This window comes from Ursus maritimus, unplaced genomic scaffold, assembly GCF_017311325.1.
Source record: "Ursus maritimus isolate PB19 unplaced genomic scaffold, ASM1731132v1 scaffold_20, whole genome shotgun sequence".
Taxonomy (NCBI): domain Eukaryota; kingdom Metazoa; phylum Chordata; class Mammalia; order Carnivora; family Ursidae; genus Ursus; species Ursus maritimus.
In genome coordinates this window covers 57178063-57192674 of record NW_024424453.1, presented here as the reverse complement: position 1 = coordinate 57192674, position 14612 = coordinate 57178063, and the positions used below count along the sequence as shown (strand labels likewise).

General features: G+C 45.5%; 1 protein-coding gene across 2 annotated transcripts in view; it reads left to right on the top strand.

Moving 5' to 3' along the window:
• ZNF445 (zinc finger protein 445) overlaps window positions 1–12213 on the top strand; it is a 29262-nt gene extending 17049 nt beyond the window's left edge. For both annotated transcript variants that reach the window (XM_040637038.1, XM_040637039.1), the window contains exons 2-7: window positions 598–1163; window positions 4015–4183; window positions 4526–4602; window positions 4898–5024; window positions 5495–5605; window positions 6376–12213. In XM_040637038.1, the coding sequence (XP_040492972.1) occupies window positions 735–1163; window positions 4015–4183; window positions 4526–4602; window positions 4898–5024; window positions 5495–5605; window positions 6376–8540 (3078 nt within the window). In that variant the 5' untranslated portion in view covers window positions 598–734 and the 3' untranslated portion in view covers window positions 8541–12213. The remainder of the gene's footprint in view (window positions 1–597; window positions 1164–4014; window positions 4184–4525; window positions 4603–4897; window positions 5025–5494; window positions 5606–6375) is intronic.
• The last annotated feature ends 2399 nt before the right edge of the window (window positions 12214–14612 follow it).

Genomic DNA, 14612 nt, shown 5'->3' with positions numbered 1-14612 from the left:
CGGGCTCTTTCCATAATTTGGTGTTGTGGACAATGCTGCATATTGGGGTACATGTATCCCTTTGAATTAGTATTCTTGTATTCTTTGGGTAAATACCTAGTAGTGCAGTTGCTGGATCCACAGTCTTGAAATTAAAAAGACAATTTCCTCATACTTCATTCTAATTTTTAAAAATTGTTTTAGCTATTGTAATTCCTTTGCTTTTCCACATAAATTTTAGGATAATCTTGCCTATATAAACAAAAAACTGCATTAAACCTGTAGATCTTTTGGTGAATTGACATCTTTACTGTGTCAAGTCTTCCAGTATATGATATGGTATGTCTGTCCATTTATTTAGATCTTTGGTTTCTTTCATCAGCCATTTGTAATTTTTAGCATACAAGCCCTGTACATGTTTTCCTGTGGTCTGGGATATTTTCTTAGTCTGCCACAGTATGTGACAGTCTAGCCCTGGTCTACTTAATATTGGCAGGCATGATTGTGCAAATCTTCATGTGCCCTCTTTTCATACATCCCAAGATGATCCTGGCTACCAGGATCTAACTGCACCATCATTCTCACATGCCTCCTGAACAATAATATTGGTTATTTTAGTCTCTTACCAGTGACATCTGATGTCCCAGCAAATGGCTTTACCCACTACGGTGCTGAAAAACTTCTGAGGTCCCAGCAGCGACACGACTGACATAGACTTGGTTCGCACTCTGCTGGGTAGACCCTGAGCAGGAGTGATGGCTCCAGGCAGATGGTATGCTGTCCATCCAGCTCAGGCCCAGGCTTCAAGGGAACGAGGGCGTCTTCAGATGGTAAAGAAGGAAGAAGAGGATGAAGGCTACGCTTCAGTGCAGGCTGCCAGGCCACAGACACTCAACCGCTCTGGCCAGGAACTGTTTCGCCAGCTCTTCAGGCAGCTTCGCTACCATGAATCTTCTGGGCCCCTAGAGACTTTCAGCCGGCTCCGGGAGCTCTGCCGCTGGTGGCTGAGGCCTGACATCCTCTCCAAGGCCCAGATCCTGGAGCTGCTGGTGCTGGAGCAATTCCTGAGCATCCTGCCCGGGGAGCTCCGGACCTGGGTACAGCTGCATCACCCTGAGAGTGGTGGGGAGGCTGTGGCCCTGCTGGAGGAACTGCAGAGGGACTTCGATGGAACACCATGGAGGGTGAGTGTGAGCAAGTGTGTGGTGCCCAGTGAACTCTGCCTGTCAGCCAGCCGCTCGTCTAGAGTGGGTGGGTTGGGCCTCTGAACCCTCAGCATTGAGGAAGGCAGGGAATGTCTTCCCTTCTCATTCCCACAGCACCTGAGCAGCTGAGAACTAGACCCTGAGCCAAAGACCTTTGAGCTGGCAGCCCTTCCCACCTTCCCAGAGGACAGCCGGCTCCAGGAAGAGGGTCAGCAAGTATCTGTAGATAACAGTAATGAGCTTTAGGACACAGTGACTTACATTATGCAAGTCCATCTCCACATATCTAATTTGACTTGGTACTGACCTGTTAAGTGGGAGTGATGTCTTTCTTGCTGTTAGAGTTAGGACTCCTGGCTTCTAAGTGCACGGTAAGACCTATAAATGCAGTGCACTTGCAACATGTTCCTTCTTTCTTTTGAGGATTTGTTCTCTGCAGGGGTCAGGGGTAAGAAGAGTATTGAGGGTCAGCCCAGGCCCAAGAAATTGGAAGACTTTATTTCATAGCCTCATTGTTCAAGCATTGCTCATGTTTTTTCAGAGCTTCAGTTTATTGAAAAGAATGTGCAAAACTGATCTAACAATGAGAATTTATTCAGTGTATATTTGAATGTCCACCATGTGCCCAGCCCCAGCTTTAGCACTGGGAAACCTGACCGCCCCAGTGCTGGTAGAGCAGCCGGTCAGTGAAAGTGAGCGCTGCCTGCCACTTCTGCCCCGCACACGTGAGTTTCTCAATGCTTATAGATTTGGAGGTTATTTTGTTCTTTTGTAAAAGCGTTTATCATTTTTGTAGGCTTCTTTAAATTTTTTTTCAACAAATATATGTGTAATTCTACATATATGATTCATGCATAAATGAAAGTTACCTTTAAGATTTCTAGAACATATTTGACATACTCTTCTCCCAAATATAATATCAAATTATTGAGTCAATCAAGTAACACATCTGACCGAACATCCACCAGCAGTATATGGTAATATATCAATGCAAGGTATGACTATTAAAAAAGAAAACCCCTTTGCTTAACATTGATTACTGTTTTAAAAAATGTAAAAGAACATTTATCATTTTTACCAAAACACCAAGATATTCAAAAGGATCGAAGAATCATTGATTAAAGCAAATAAGGTACATAGTAGGTACAAAATTGTGGCTTGGTTACATTTAACTCATTTAGAGCTAGGTGTAGGATTTGAAAATCCCCGAAAACATTGCCAAATGGGCGTACCCGGCCTACCTGGTTGAAAGCTAGTTAGAAATTAGAAAACAGGAACGCCTGGGTGGCTTAGTCAGTTAAGCATCTGTCTTTGGCTCAAGCCACGATCCTAGGACTCTGGGACCCTAGGATCCTACGACCCCTAGGCCTGAGCCCCGCATCAGGCTCCTTGCTCAGCGGGGAGCCTGCTTCTTCCTCTTCCTCTGCCTGCTGCTCCCCCTGCTTGTGCTGTCTCTCTTTCTGATGAATAAATAAATAAAATATTTAAAAAAAAAGAAATTAGAAAACAAAACGGGCTGGGAGAATACCTCCCAAATTCTGAAAAATGAACAGAATGGCTCAAGATGCACATAAAATTACATAATCACCCTGTGGTTCATCAGCATTGAGCAACTAGGTCCTGAGAGATTTTGTTCTCATTAAATTTGTTCTCATTAAACTCATTTTGTTCTCAAAAATTTGTTCTCATTAAACTCATTGGGCTGTCTGCTTCCGTCTTTGTATTGTTTCTTTATTCTCTTTTTGGTAGGGTGTGGGAAGAACAGGTTCATACCTTTTGTCTGTAGCTTGGTATCACATGTTTCATGGCCTCAGGCTAAGATTCATCCAAATCAATGTGGTCAATGTCTTGGCCACAGGACCAGAAAAAACTTAATAAGTTCATTGGTTGAAAGCTTCCAGTACTGGGGCGCCTGGGTGGCACAGTTGTTGGGCGTCTGCCTTCGGCTCAGGGCGTGATCCCGGTGATCTGGGATCGAGCCCCACATCAGGCTTCTGCGCTATGAGCCTGCTTCTTCCTCTCTCACTCCCCCTGCTTGTGTTCCCTCTCTCGCTGGCTGTCTCTCTCTGTCAAATAAATAAATAAAATCTTTAAAAAAAAAAAAAAAAAAAAAAAAAAAAAAAAAGAAAGCTTCCAGTACTCATTTCCACATCAGGGATAGCCTTGCCTCAGAGACTGGAACCATTTGAAGTCCCAGGGTAAAGACTGCCTCTTTCTGGGTCTCTGCTTGGATGGGCACTGCCGTTTTCTGTAGCTGAGACTTTCTCTTCTGTGGTTCCATGGCTCACTCTCAAAAGTAGTATTGCCTCTCTGGCAGTGTTACCGTCTCAGTCAGCTTTACATCTGGGAGCTGTCCTGCTTCTTTGAGGTCACTATGCTTAGTAGTGCTTAGAGCATTTCCTGATACTTGGTAGATGTTATCTGTCTGCATCTCTGCAGTGAACCATTATTATTTTAACTCAGGGATAAATTTCTTCTTTCTGATTTCTAAGTTCCAGACCAGGAGTGGAGCCTGAGGAGCTGATGGGAAGGCGTTGCTGTAGCATCTGGGGCACAACAGCAGTGCCTTGCTGGATGCTCTCCTATGTTGTAGCTGGAATCTGGCTCCACCTGTCTGCCTCATGGCCCACATTAGAGCCCAGGGAGGCCAAGGGATGAGGGGGTCCTTCCTGGGCTTTCTCCTCCTCCTTTTGCCTCTGCCTATAGGTAGTGAAGGGCCTGGCTTGCCCTTCCCTGGATCCTGCCCTTGAAGATTGGCCATGTGGCCTCTTCTTTGAGTTTGCTTTCTGATTCCCATAGGGATCCTCTCACAACATTTTCTTCTCGCCAGGACCCAACCCTTGCCCAGAGCCCAGATGTACGTTGGATGGGTACAGGAGCCCTGCGAGCCTCACAGATATGGCCCCCTGCTTCACCTCTCAGGAGCAGCTCTACTCTTGGGGACCACCTGGAGCCTCCCTATGAAATAGGAGTGTGTGACTTCCTGGCTGGGCAATCCGGTACATGCCATCTAGCTCTAAGCTGTATGCCACACATCCCGAAGTAGTGTTGTCATTTCACCATCTGTCCTCTCATGAGAATCCCTTTCAGTCTTGGTGCTTAGCCCTGTGTCCTTTCTACCCTTCTGTAACCCATGTCTACCTAGCTTCTCCTCCCATTGCACCCCCCACTCCTCACTCCCCAGCCCTCAGCAGACACTGGGGAAATGTGAAATGGGTGTTTTAACAGTAGGCCATACCTGCTTATAGGCCCAGAAGTCCTCTGTGGGGGAAGAGTGGGCCTCCTCAGTGTGGTGCCAAGAGCTGGGCTACCTTCTCTCATGGCTCTTTTTTCTCCTTCAGAGCCTCCTGTTGCTGAGGTGCCTGCCCTTTCCCAGAGAGAGGTGTGCCCAGGAGACACATTGACATCCCAGCCTCAGGTGAGCCATAAGACCTTTGGTCCTTCATGACATCCCGGCATTGCTGCCTAATGGAGTCCCTGAGGCTCCCCCTCATCTTGAGTCTCTGTGTCCAGTGACCTCACATCCAGAGACCCAGGTCCTGGAGACCAGATTATCCCCCTTGAGCTCAGAGTTCTTCTGCTGGGTGATGCTCTCTCTTTCACCCTTACCAGATCCATCCTATGCTCACTCAGATCCTGCCTGCCCTTCCGTTGCTCTCTCCTAAAAGCCAGGAGCTGTAAACTGACTCTCAGACATAGGGCTGTGCTTTCAGGAGGCTGTGACTTTCAAGGACGTGGAAATGACCTTCTCCCAGGATGAGTGGGGATGGCTGGATCCTGCTCAGAGGAACTTGTACAGAGATGTAATGCTGGAGAATTACAGGAACGTGGTTTCTCTGGGTAAGACATTGATACCCTCATGCTTCTACCCACTTTTACTTCTACCTTCTTACTTTTTATTATGCTGTCTAGACAGGGACCTGACCTGGGCTTTGACCCTGGTCTATTACCTAGTCTTCTCTCTTGAAACACGGTGATAATGATGCCTGTTTGCTGGATTATTATAATAATTAAAAGTCATGTATATCAAGTTCCTAGTTAGACACCCACATGGTGTTGGTTGATTGAACTGATCGAGTTGTCATGTGGCTCCCACCTCCAGAGGACCCTAGTGATCCTTTTGGCTGTGACTTCTTTCAGCCTCTTTTGTCTCTGCTCAGAGCCGTTGGAAATGGCTGTCTGGGCCTCCTGTCCTGACTTCCTCCAGCCTCCCTGGCCTTTCCCTTGTCCTTGCCTGAGAGGGTCCTGGAGAATAGTTCTGTATGATTTATCCACCCTTCTATCTCATCCCATCCCCTTCTCTTCTGCAGTGGGACCATTCACCAAACCTGTTCTGATTTCCTGGTTGGAGGCAAGGGAGCCATGGGGCCTGAATGCCCAGGGAGCTCAGCCTAAGGGGAATCTAGGTGTTGCCCCTGCAGGTGAGTTTCAGAGAACCTCTGGATCCTGCTTCTCTCACATCTACTTTTCTCTATCTTAAGGTCTGTTACACCAAGTAAGTCACAGGGAATATACTTTGTTGTTTGCTAGAAGGAAGACCCTTAACAGAGTTGCTAAGGAGTGCTGGGCTTCTGGGCTTCTCCTCTCCAGACTGGCCCATTAGACATTTGTTTCTGGCCCTACCCCTTCCCGAGAAACCTTTTCAGTAACTGTTCTTGCCCACTGGAGGGCTTCACTGTTGCAGTCTTTTCCATTCAGTGATGCTCTTCCTCATCCCTCTGCTGCACTCCTGCTGGCCCCTGGCCCGTGCCTACCCCTTCATGCCCTTTGAAGAACCCTAATCCCACTCCTCCTCTTCTTTGCCCCTATGATAGGCTTGACTTCCAGTTCCTTCAGCCAGTCCTCCATGGAGCCCCCTGGGCTCTTGGGAGCCTTCTTATATTCTTACCATGATTCCTCTCCCCTCTCTTACTGTTTAACATTCACTTCTCAATGCTGTTTTTCAACTGGATGTGATTTCTGCATATGTTTAGCTGCTGTGCTTACCTTGCTTCTCCTCCTCCCTACCCTGTTGTCTGGAACACTCTTCCATGTTTTGCTTTCCCAGACTATTTGGTAAAGGTATTGGCAGTCAAGCAAAAGCTTCACCAGCCAAGATCTTGGCTCCCCCCCGCTCCCCCCATCCTTTGGTGCTTTCTGCATTTCCAAGTATGGAATAGAGTACATTGTGTTGTGTTTTATTTTGTGTCAGGAGGTGAGCTCCAGATTAAAACAAACAAGTTCATCTTAAAACATGAACCTTTGGAAGAAGCAGAAACCTTAGCTGGGCCATCAGAATGTTGGAGGACGAGTGTTTCTGAGGGAATGGGGCTCAGAGAATCTTTCGAAAAGAAGAGCAGGCTAAAGGAACAATGTGGAAACCCTGTACAAGTAAGAGTGAAGAAAGAAGAGACCAATGTCAGTCATAGGACAGAAAAAGAATTGGAAGAATCAGGAAGAAGTACTAGTCGTAATCTAAAACATGCCACATATTTGAGAGTTCCCAGAAGAAAGCGATCCCTTAAACACGGCTGTGGCAGACACTTCAGAGGGAGTTCATGCCACTATGACTACAAGGAATATGGGAAAGGGCTCAGGCGCATAGTTGGCGGATTTAGCCTACATCAGAGAATTCATGCTGGACTAAAAGCAAATGCGAAGGACGCACGTGGGAAAGACTTCAGCCTTAGCTCACATCACCAACAGCAGAATCTTCACATGGTGGGGACATCGTATAAGTGCAGTGACTGCGGGAGGACCTTCAGTCATAGCTCTCATCTTGCATGTCATCAGAGACTTCACACTCAGGAGAAACCATTTAAATGCAGGGTGTGTGGGAAAGCTTTCAGGTGGAGCTCAAACTGTGTGCGACATGAAAAGATTCACACTGGAGTGAAACCTTATAAATGTAGTTTATGTGACAAGGCTTTCCGACGCATGTCTGCCTACCGTCTACACCAGGAAACTCATGCTAAGCAGAAATTTCTTGAGTCTAATCAGTATGAGGAAGCTCTCACCTATAGCTCAGGATTTGATCATCATTTGAGAGACCAAAGTGGGGAGAAACCCTTTGACTGCAGCCAGTGTAGAAAATCCTTCCACTGTAAATCATATGTTGTTGAACATCAAAGGGTCCACACTCAGGAGAAACCTTATAAATGTACCAAATGTAGGAAAACCTTTAGGTGGAGATCAAACTTTACTCGTCATATGAGAATGCACCAGGAAGAAAAGTTCTATGATCAAGACACATGTAGAGAAGACTTTAGACAGACCTCCAGCTGCAGTCAGTCCCAGAGTGCCCCTGTTACAGAGAAAGCTTTTCCTTGTCAGCAGTGTGGGAAAACTTTTACTCGAAAGAAATCCCTCATTGATCATCAGAGAATTCACACAGGTGAAAAGCCGTACAGATGTAGTGAATGTGAAAAAGAGTTTACTCATCGGTCGGCCTTTATTGCTCATAAGAAGCAGCATGCCATTCAGAGAAAACCTGAGGATGGGCCATCATTTAATCAGGACAGAGTTCTCCAAGTCCCTCAGAGCAGTCAAACCACAGAGGAAGCCTACAAATGTAGCCAGTGTGGCAAAGCCTTCCGTAATCACTCATTCCTCCTCATCCATCAGAGAATTCACACCAGAGAGAAGCCTTATAAGTGCAGAGAATGTGGGAAAGCTTTCAGATGGAGTTCTAACCTCTCCCGTCATCAGAGGATTCACTCTTTGGAAAAACAGTATGAGTACCGTGAAAGTGGAAACACGCCAAATCTGCAGTCACAAATGCTCGCTGGTGAGAAACCTTTTTGGTGCCAAGAATGTGGGAAAACTTTTACACGTAAAAGAAGTCTTTTAGATCATAAGGGAATACACAGTGGAGAGAAGCGCTATAAATGTAATCTGTGTGGGAAATCTTACGATAGAAAACATCGCCTTGTTAATCATCAGAGAATCCACAGTAAAGAGAGACCTTTTAAATGTCAGTGGTGTGGGAAAGATTTCATTGGAAGACATACCCTCTGCATTCATCAGAGAAAACACACCAGAGTGGCACAGTCTGAATGCAGCCTGGCTGGGTTGTCTTCCTGCCAGGACACAGGGGTGAGTTTACAGGAATTAAAACCAAGTGGGGAGAAGCCCCTTGAAGATTCTGAGGAAGCTTGTGACCAGAGCTCCAGGATCACCGGACTCCAGAACATACCCATTGGGAAGAAGTGCCACAAGTGTAGCACCTGTGGGAAAACTTTTAACAAGAGCTCACAGCTCATTAGCCACAAGAGATTTCATACTCGAGAGAGGCCCTTCAAATGCAGAGAGTGTGGGAAGACCTTCAGGTGGTCTTCAAATTTGGCTCGGCATATGAAAAACCATATTAGAGATTAGCTTGGGGTCTGACAGTGGGGGGAGAGGGGTTTCTAGCAGCGGCCCTGCTAGAGAACCCTTAATTATGGGCAGTATGGGAAAAACCTTCACAAAGGGTCCAGCCCTTTCTATTTTCAAATCTGGTGGCAGAGAATGCTGAGGATTCAAAAACTCAGGGCATCTCCTTTCTTACCTGCTGGGGAGCGTGATGCTAGGGAAGAACAGTAACCTGTTCTTTGGGGCCTTTCTGGAAGCTTGGGCCTTGCACAGTGGCCTGGAGCCCCCAGCCAGGTAATAAGTGTAAAAGCAGATACCATTGCCCTTTGTGGTTTGACAAAATATCTGTGATGTAATGGGCTGTGGCTTCTGCAAGGGGCCGGTTGAATCCTGTGGTAGTGCATATTCTGTTTGATCATATAAGTAGCAGCAGCAGAAGCAGGAACTCCCAGTCTCCCCCAGATCCATCCTGGGAGTTCTGGCTGCAGTTTTGGCCTTCATATCTTGCTTTGGATATCTGCCACGGGCATAGAGTTGTCTCAGCAGCACATGGAAGAGAGCAGGGTTGGACTCAATCACCTGGAGAATGGGGCTCTCCCAGTGCCCCGTCGCTGTCTCCACCCCACAGTCTGCGTGGGCAACAGTGAGCCATCTGTTCAACAGAAATGTGCTGAGCACCTCCCATATCCCAGACCCTGTCGTGTGTGCTAGAGACCCAGCAGTGACCAGAACAGACAAAAGATCTGCCGTCTTGGATCTTTATAGACAGTTAACAAATGAGTTACATAGTACTTCACATGGTGATATGTGTTGTGGACAAAATGAATCAGATAAGAGTGAAAGGCAGTGCTGGATTAGGAGGTGGGTTGCAATTTTAAGTAGGCTGGTTAGGGAGGACTTCAACTGAGAGGGAGAAACTTGAGCAAAGACCTGAAAGAGGTTAGGGCATGGACCCTGTGGGTTTCTAGATCCAGGCACAGGAGGTGGAATCTTATCTGGTGTCCTTGGAGAATGGCAGGAAGGTCCCTGGGCTAGAGTGGAGTGAGCCAGCAGAAGGGAGGGCCCCAGAGAGGTAGTGGGGCAAGCCATGTATCATGTGTCTCCATTGGGGCTGGAGCTTCCTCAAAGGGAGGTAGGGAGCTTTTGGACAGTTTTGAGTTGAGGAGTGATGTGGTCTGAATCTGAATTACATTTACAAGGTTAACCACAGACCCAAGGACTCAGTGAAATTATATAGCTGAGAGATTTTTATGCAGTTATCTCTGCTATCAGTTTCCATGAATGAGACTCTCTCAACAGTTGTAAACGTTTAATTATTGTGCTTGCTTGCATCTCTAACTTGTGCACACTATGGGGACCCTCTAACCTTTCACGTAGCTTTCTTTGCACTTTGGATCCGGTGCTGGCATCGGGTTCAACCCAAAGGTACCAGTTCACATGACTGATGCCCTCTGGAAAAGAGGTGACCTGGTAGGGGAGGCACCTCCATCTCATTTGCCAACTTGACTTGAAACAAAAAGAAGTAGCTCGATGGCGTTAAGGGTAAAGGAGTGATTTTTCTAAAATTTGTGTAAGTAGTCATTGCTTCTGATTATTGAAGAGCTCACATTATGAATATAAGAATAAAATATCTCACTTGTTAGTTGAGGACCATCTCAGACTACATGTTACTGCTTTGAGTCAGGGCACACTGGTAGAGCAGACCATTTCTTATAGTGATAAGAAACCAACCTGGAAAATGTCCTTTCAGTAGAGTACAAGTAATCTCATCCTTTCTGGATTGTTGTGGGCAGATGAAAATGAAGACCTTGACACTTTGTGATGATGTCACGTGGAATAGTCAGAGGATGGGGAGGAAGGGCAGACATATGTTCGTGTTCTGGCTCCAACTCCGCTTTATACTCAGGAGGGTTTGGTAATCCTGGCTCTGCATCCTTTTCCTAGAGCAGCAGCTGCCCATGGCATGGAATCAGATGTCCCATCACTGGTATAGTACCAAAAACCGGCTCCAGATGTGGCTGGGCAGGGATCACAGTCCCATGTGCTGAGGCCCCAGGGTCTGGGAAGGCCTTGGAGTTACCAGATCTGGGTTCCAGGCTTACTGTGCCTTTTCTTGGCCGGATGATCTTGGACAAGTCCTTGAACATCTGCATCTGTTTTCTGGCTTATAAAATTAGAGTAATTAAGCTCCCTGATTCCTAGGATTGGAGAAAGAGCGCTTGGTGTGCAAAGGCTCTGGGTTAGGTAGCTGATCTCTAGGACCAGAGCCCTCACAGAGCTGCAGCTCCAAGTCAGCTTCAGCTTCAAATCTGATGCCACAACTGAGGAAATACTCCTTTTCTGTCCATATTTTCACCCCCCCAACTCCTTGTGCCACTGTCACCTCACTGAATTCCTGCCGCAGTAGAGGTTTTCTTAGTGCCATTTTTATGAAGTGAGATATACTTATTTTTAAACATTCAAACCAAATTTTCAAGTGTACAAAGAAGTAAAAACAGAAATCACTCTATACTGAGGTAAGCCTTTCATATTTTGGGACTGTACTGATCGAGTCTGTTCAATAACCTGAATTTTTAAATAAATTTAATTATATGAGTAATATATGATGACTATAGAAATATTAGTAAATACAGATTAGCTAAAAGAAGTCTCACTGCTAGGAGTTAACTACTAAGCATTTTGGTGTAACCAGTGTTCTATTTAACTTCATTGCCCGCCCCTGAACGCCCCTGGACCGGCCTGACTTGTGCTGTCTGCCTTCCCCAGGAGTGTAGACCATATCCCATGCTGGCCCAGGTCCTCATCCGTCAAGGCTAACCCTCGCCATCCCTAAGCCCTCTCCCCTGGCCCCACCTCTCTTCGTGCCTGTGTCTTACTCTGTTAGGTGTTGTCCAGGTTTCCAAGAGTTAGGCCTGCTGCTGCAGCCAGACGGGGCACTCTGGAGGCTGGGTTGGGTGCTTATTTATCTTTTTGCCATACAGAGATTTTGTACAAAATTACGTGTATTAAGGAGTATGGAATTTAGTTCAGCTTAGTCAGGATTGGAGTGTTTTGAAGGGGCCCTGAGTACAGTGTTGACTGGAGGTCACCCACAAGCGCACTAGTTAGCACCAACTGTAGGTGGTTCCAAGCCATGTGGCTTCAGTTGACAATTTCTGACTGCCTCAGCCACCAGTTCTCCTTTAGTCCCCATTCTGGCCTGGAGAACATGTAGGCTTCTTTGAAACCTGCCTTGCTTGCTTTTGTTGCCTAGGAAGAACCAAAGTTGGGGCTGAGGAGAGCCAGAGAGCTGGGACTCCCCCAGAGAGAAGTAGGTATTGGAAAGTCTTTGAATCAGTTGTCCAGTGTGGTTGACCTCTGCCTTGCTGACAGACCATCAGCCCACACAGAGGCATGTATGGAGAAGAAAGCACAGGAAATATGGGTTAATAATGGGCCTCTCACACTCCCCCAGATGACACATTTTACAAGCCCTAGTATGGGTATGTGTGTAGAACAGTGGGAACTCACTGCTGTGGGAGTGGAAATTGTAACAGCTCCTGTGCTGCACAGTCTGCAGTCTCGTGATGTCGTGCACACCGCTAGCAGCCCTACTCCTGGGTAGACCCTAGAAGAGGTTCGCATTTGTATATAACTGTTCATTGCAGTACTGTTTAGGTAGCAAGATTGGGAAAAGCCTAAATGTCCATCAACAGGGGAAAAAAAAGGGTTGTTTTTGGTACTTTGGGAAGTGAATATGAAAAACTAGAGTTACATCTTTCAACACAGATAAATAAAAAATGCTGAGAAAGTTGCAGAAGTTATGTACAATATACCATTTATGTAAAATTAAACATACGGTGTATCTGTGGACACATTATTAAACTTAATTTGTGTTTAACTTTTTTAATGAAATGGATTAGTAGTTGCCAACCTCACAAGATAATTGGGGACGGGGGAATGGTTAATGAAATAATGCATGTAATAAACTGTTTTGATTAGTGGCTGGCATGTAAGCATTGTTGGCATATAGTAAACAGTGTTGTTACTGTTTTGCACAATAATATATTCCTGTGGATTCAAATTATATGATGAATAGTATAAAATCATGGTTTGGAATGTTGTGTGAAAGTTGTGTTCTTCCTTTTCATGGCAGGAGCTGCTGATGGAATAAGGGAAGGTAATGCAAGCTGCAGTTGTGTTTTATTTCATTTTAAAAATTGATATAGATGGGTCACATGTTGCCTAACAGGATAGTGTGGTGTGTGTGTTTTTTTTTTCTTTTAACTGTGCTTAAAATACTTAAAAATAAAATGTTTTTAAGCATGGGCTGTGACATCTTACAATTTTATAGAAATCCTGGTTCTGCCATTTATATAATGTTACAGTGAGCCATTTAATCTCTCAAGGCTTTAGTTTCCTCACCTACAAAAATGAATAGCAACACAAATGGCTATTAGTAAAGGAATTGTTGAACAGTCCTGGTGCATCTTTGATGGAATACCATGCATCCTGTTAAAAAGATTGAGGATATTCTGTGTGTATTGACACATGATGTCCAAGACATAGAGTTTATAGGAAATTATGAGCTCTATTTTCTTTAACCTTTCTGCCTAAAAATAGCAAGTGAAACCAGAGCTCTAGACTCAAAAGTTTAAGAAACGGAAAGAAAAGTTTAAGAAATGGGATCCTGTAGATGGAGATGTTTAGTCAGCCATTGCATTTTATTAGGTAAGTAAAGGAAGAGGAGTAAATGTTTATATGCCCAACTGGCACACCTATTAAGCTAATGCTAACCCTGTCGAATAGCAAAGAGGACTTGTATCACCCAGCTTATAGTCAGGAGCCAGAAACCATACTGATTATTTTAAGAAAAAGAACTTAGAATTGTTAATAGGTATATCTAAGTAACTAAAAAGGCAAAAAGAAAATGCTAATTTATCATGGAAGCAGTGACTTGAGACCTGGTGCCATCCCAAGATGGGAAACTGTAATGGAGTCTGACTCCATTTTTGATGTTTGACCACTGACAGCTTTCAAGCCCTCCCCCTCCCCTTTTTTGCCTCACTTCTAGGCAAGCTGATAAGAAAGCCCAGGTACTCGCTAAGCACTTGAGGTGAAATTATGCAAACCCTGGCTTTTTCTGTTACCCTGGAAACCCACACCCTTAACCACAATAAAAATCAGAGCCATTTGCCCCTCCTTGCAATCAGTGGAAACTGACTGGCTTGGGTACCTGTCTTGCTCTTCCCAGAGAGCCACATTATGTGAATAATAAACTTTTTCATGACCTCTTGATGTGTGTGCTATCATCCGTCATGACATCTGAATCAGTTTGGGATGGTGGTACAGTATTGATCCCACCTCCACAGAGCAAGCTACAAAGCAGGAACAAAAAGAATTGTTAAAAGGTAGGACGTTGGAAGAGAGCACCTGTAGAGCTGAACTCAGACCTACATGGAGGAAAGGACTGCTGGGCTGCAGTTGATCTGAATCAGAGGGAGGGCCCTATGGTGACAGAACTGCAAGCTGGACCCAGTTGCTGCGACCAAAGGGAATTGCCCCTGCTGGAGTGAAGCATTGGGAACAGGAAGCAGTGCCCACATACACAGAAAACCCCTCTTCCTCCTTGTATTAGGGTTCTTCAGCAGAACAGAACCAATAGGATGTGTGTATACATGCAGAAAGAGACGTATGGAATTGCCTTCTATGCTTCCAGAGGCTGGCAAGTCAAAAATCTGCAGGATGGACCACAGACGAGACCCGGGAGAGCTAATGGGCTGAAGGCTGGCTGTTGTACAACCAGGAAGAGCCAATGTTGCTGATGAAGTCCAAAGGCAGCTGGAGAATTCATTCTTGCCAGGGGGTAGGCAGTCTTTTTGTTCTATGTAGGCCTTCGACTGATTTGATGAGGCCCACCCACGTAATGGAGAGTATATTCTTTACTGAAAGCCCATTAATTTAAACGTTAAGCTTATCCAAAAACACCCTCACAGAAACACTCAATATTTGACCAAATATTTGGGCATGCTGTCACCCAGGCAGGTTGACACACACTAATCACAATTCCTCAACACTGCAGCCTCCCTCTTAACATTTCTTGATGCCAGAACCTAA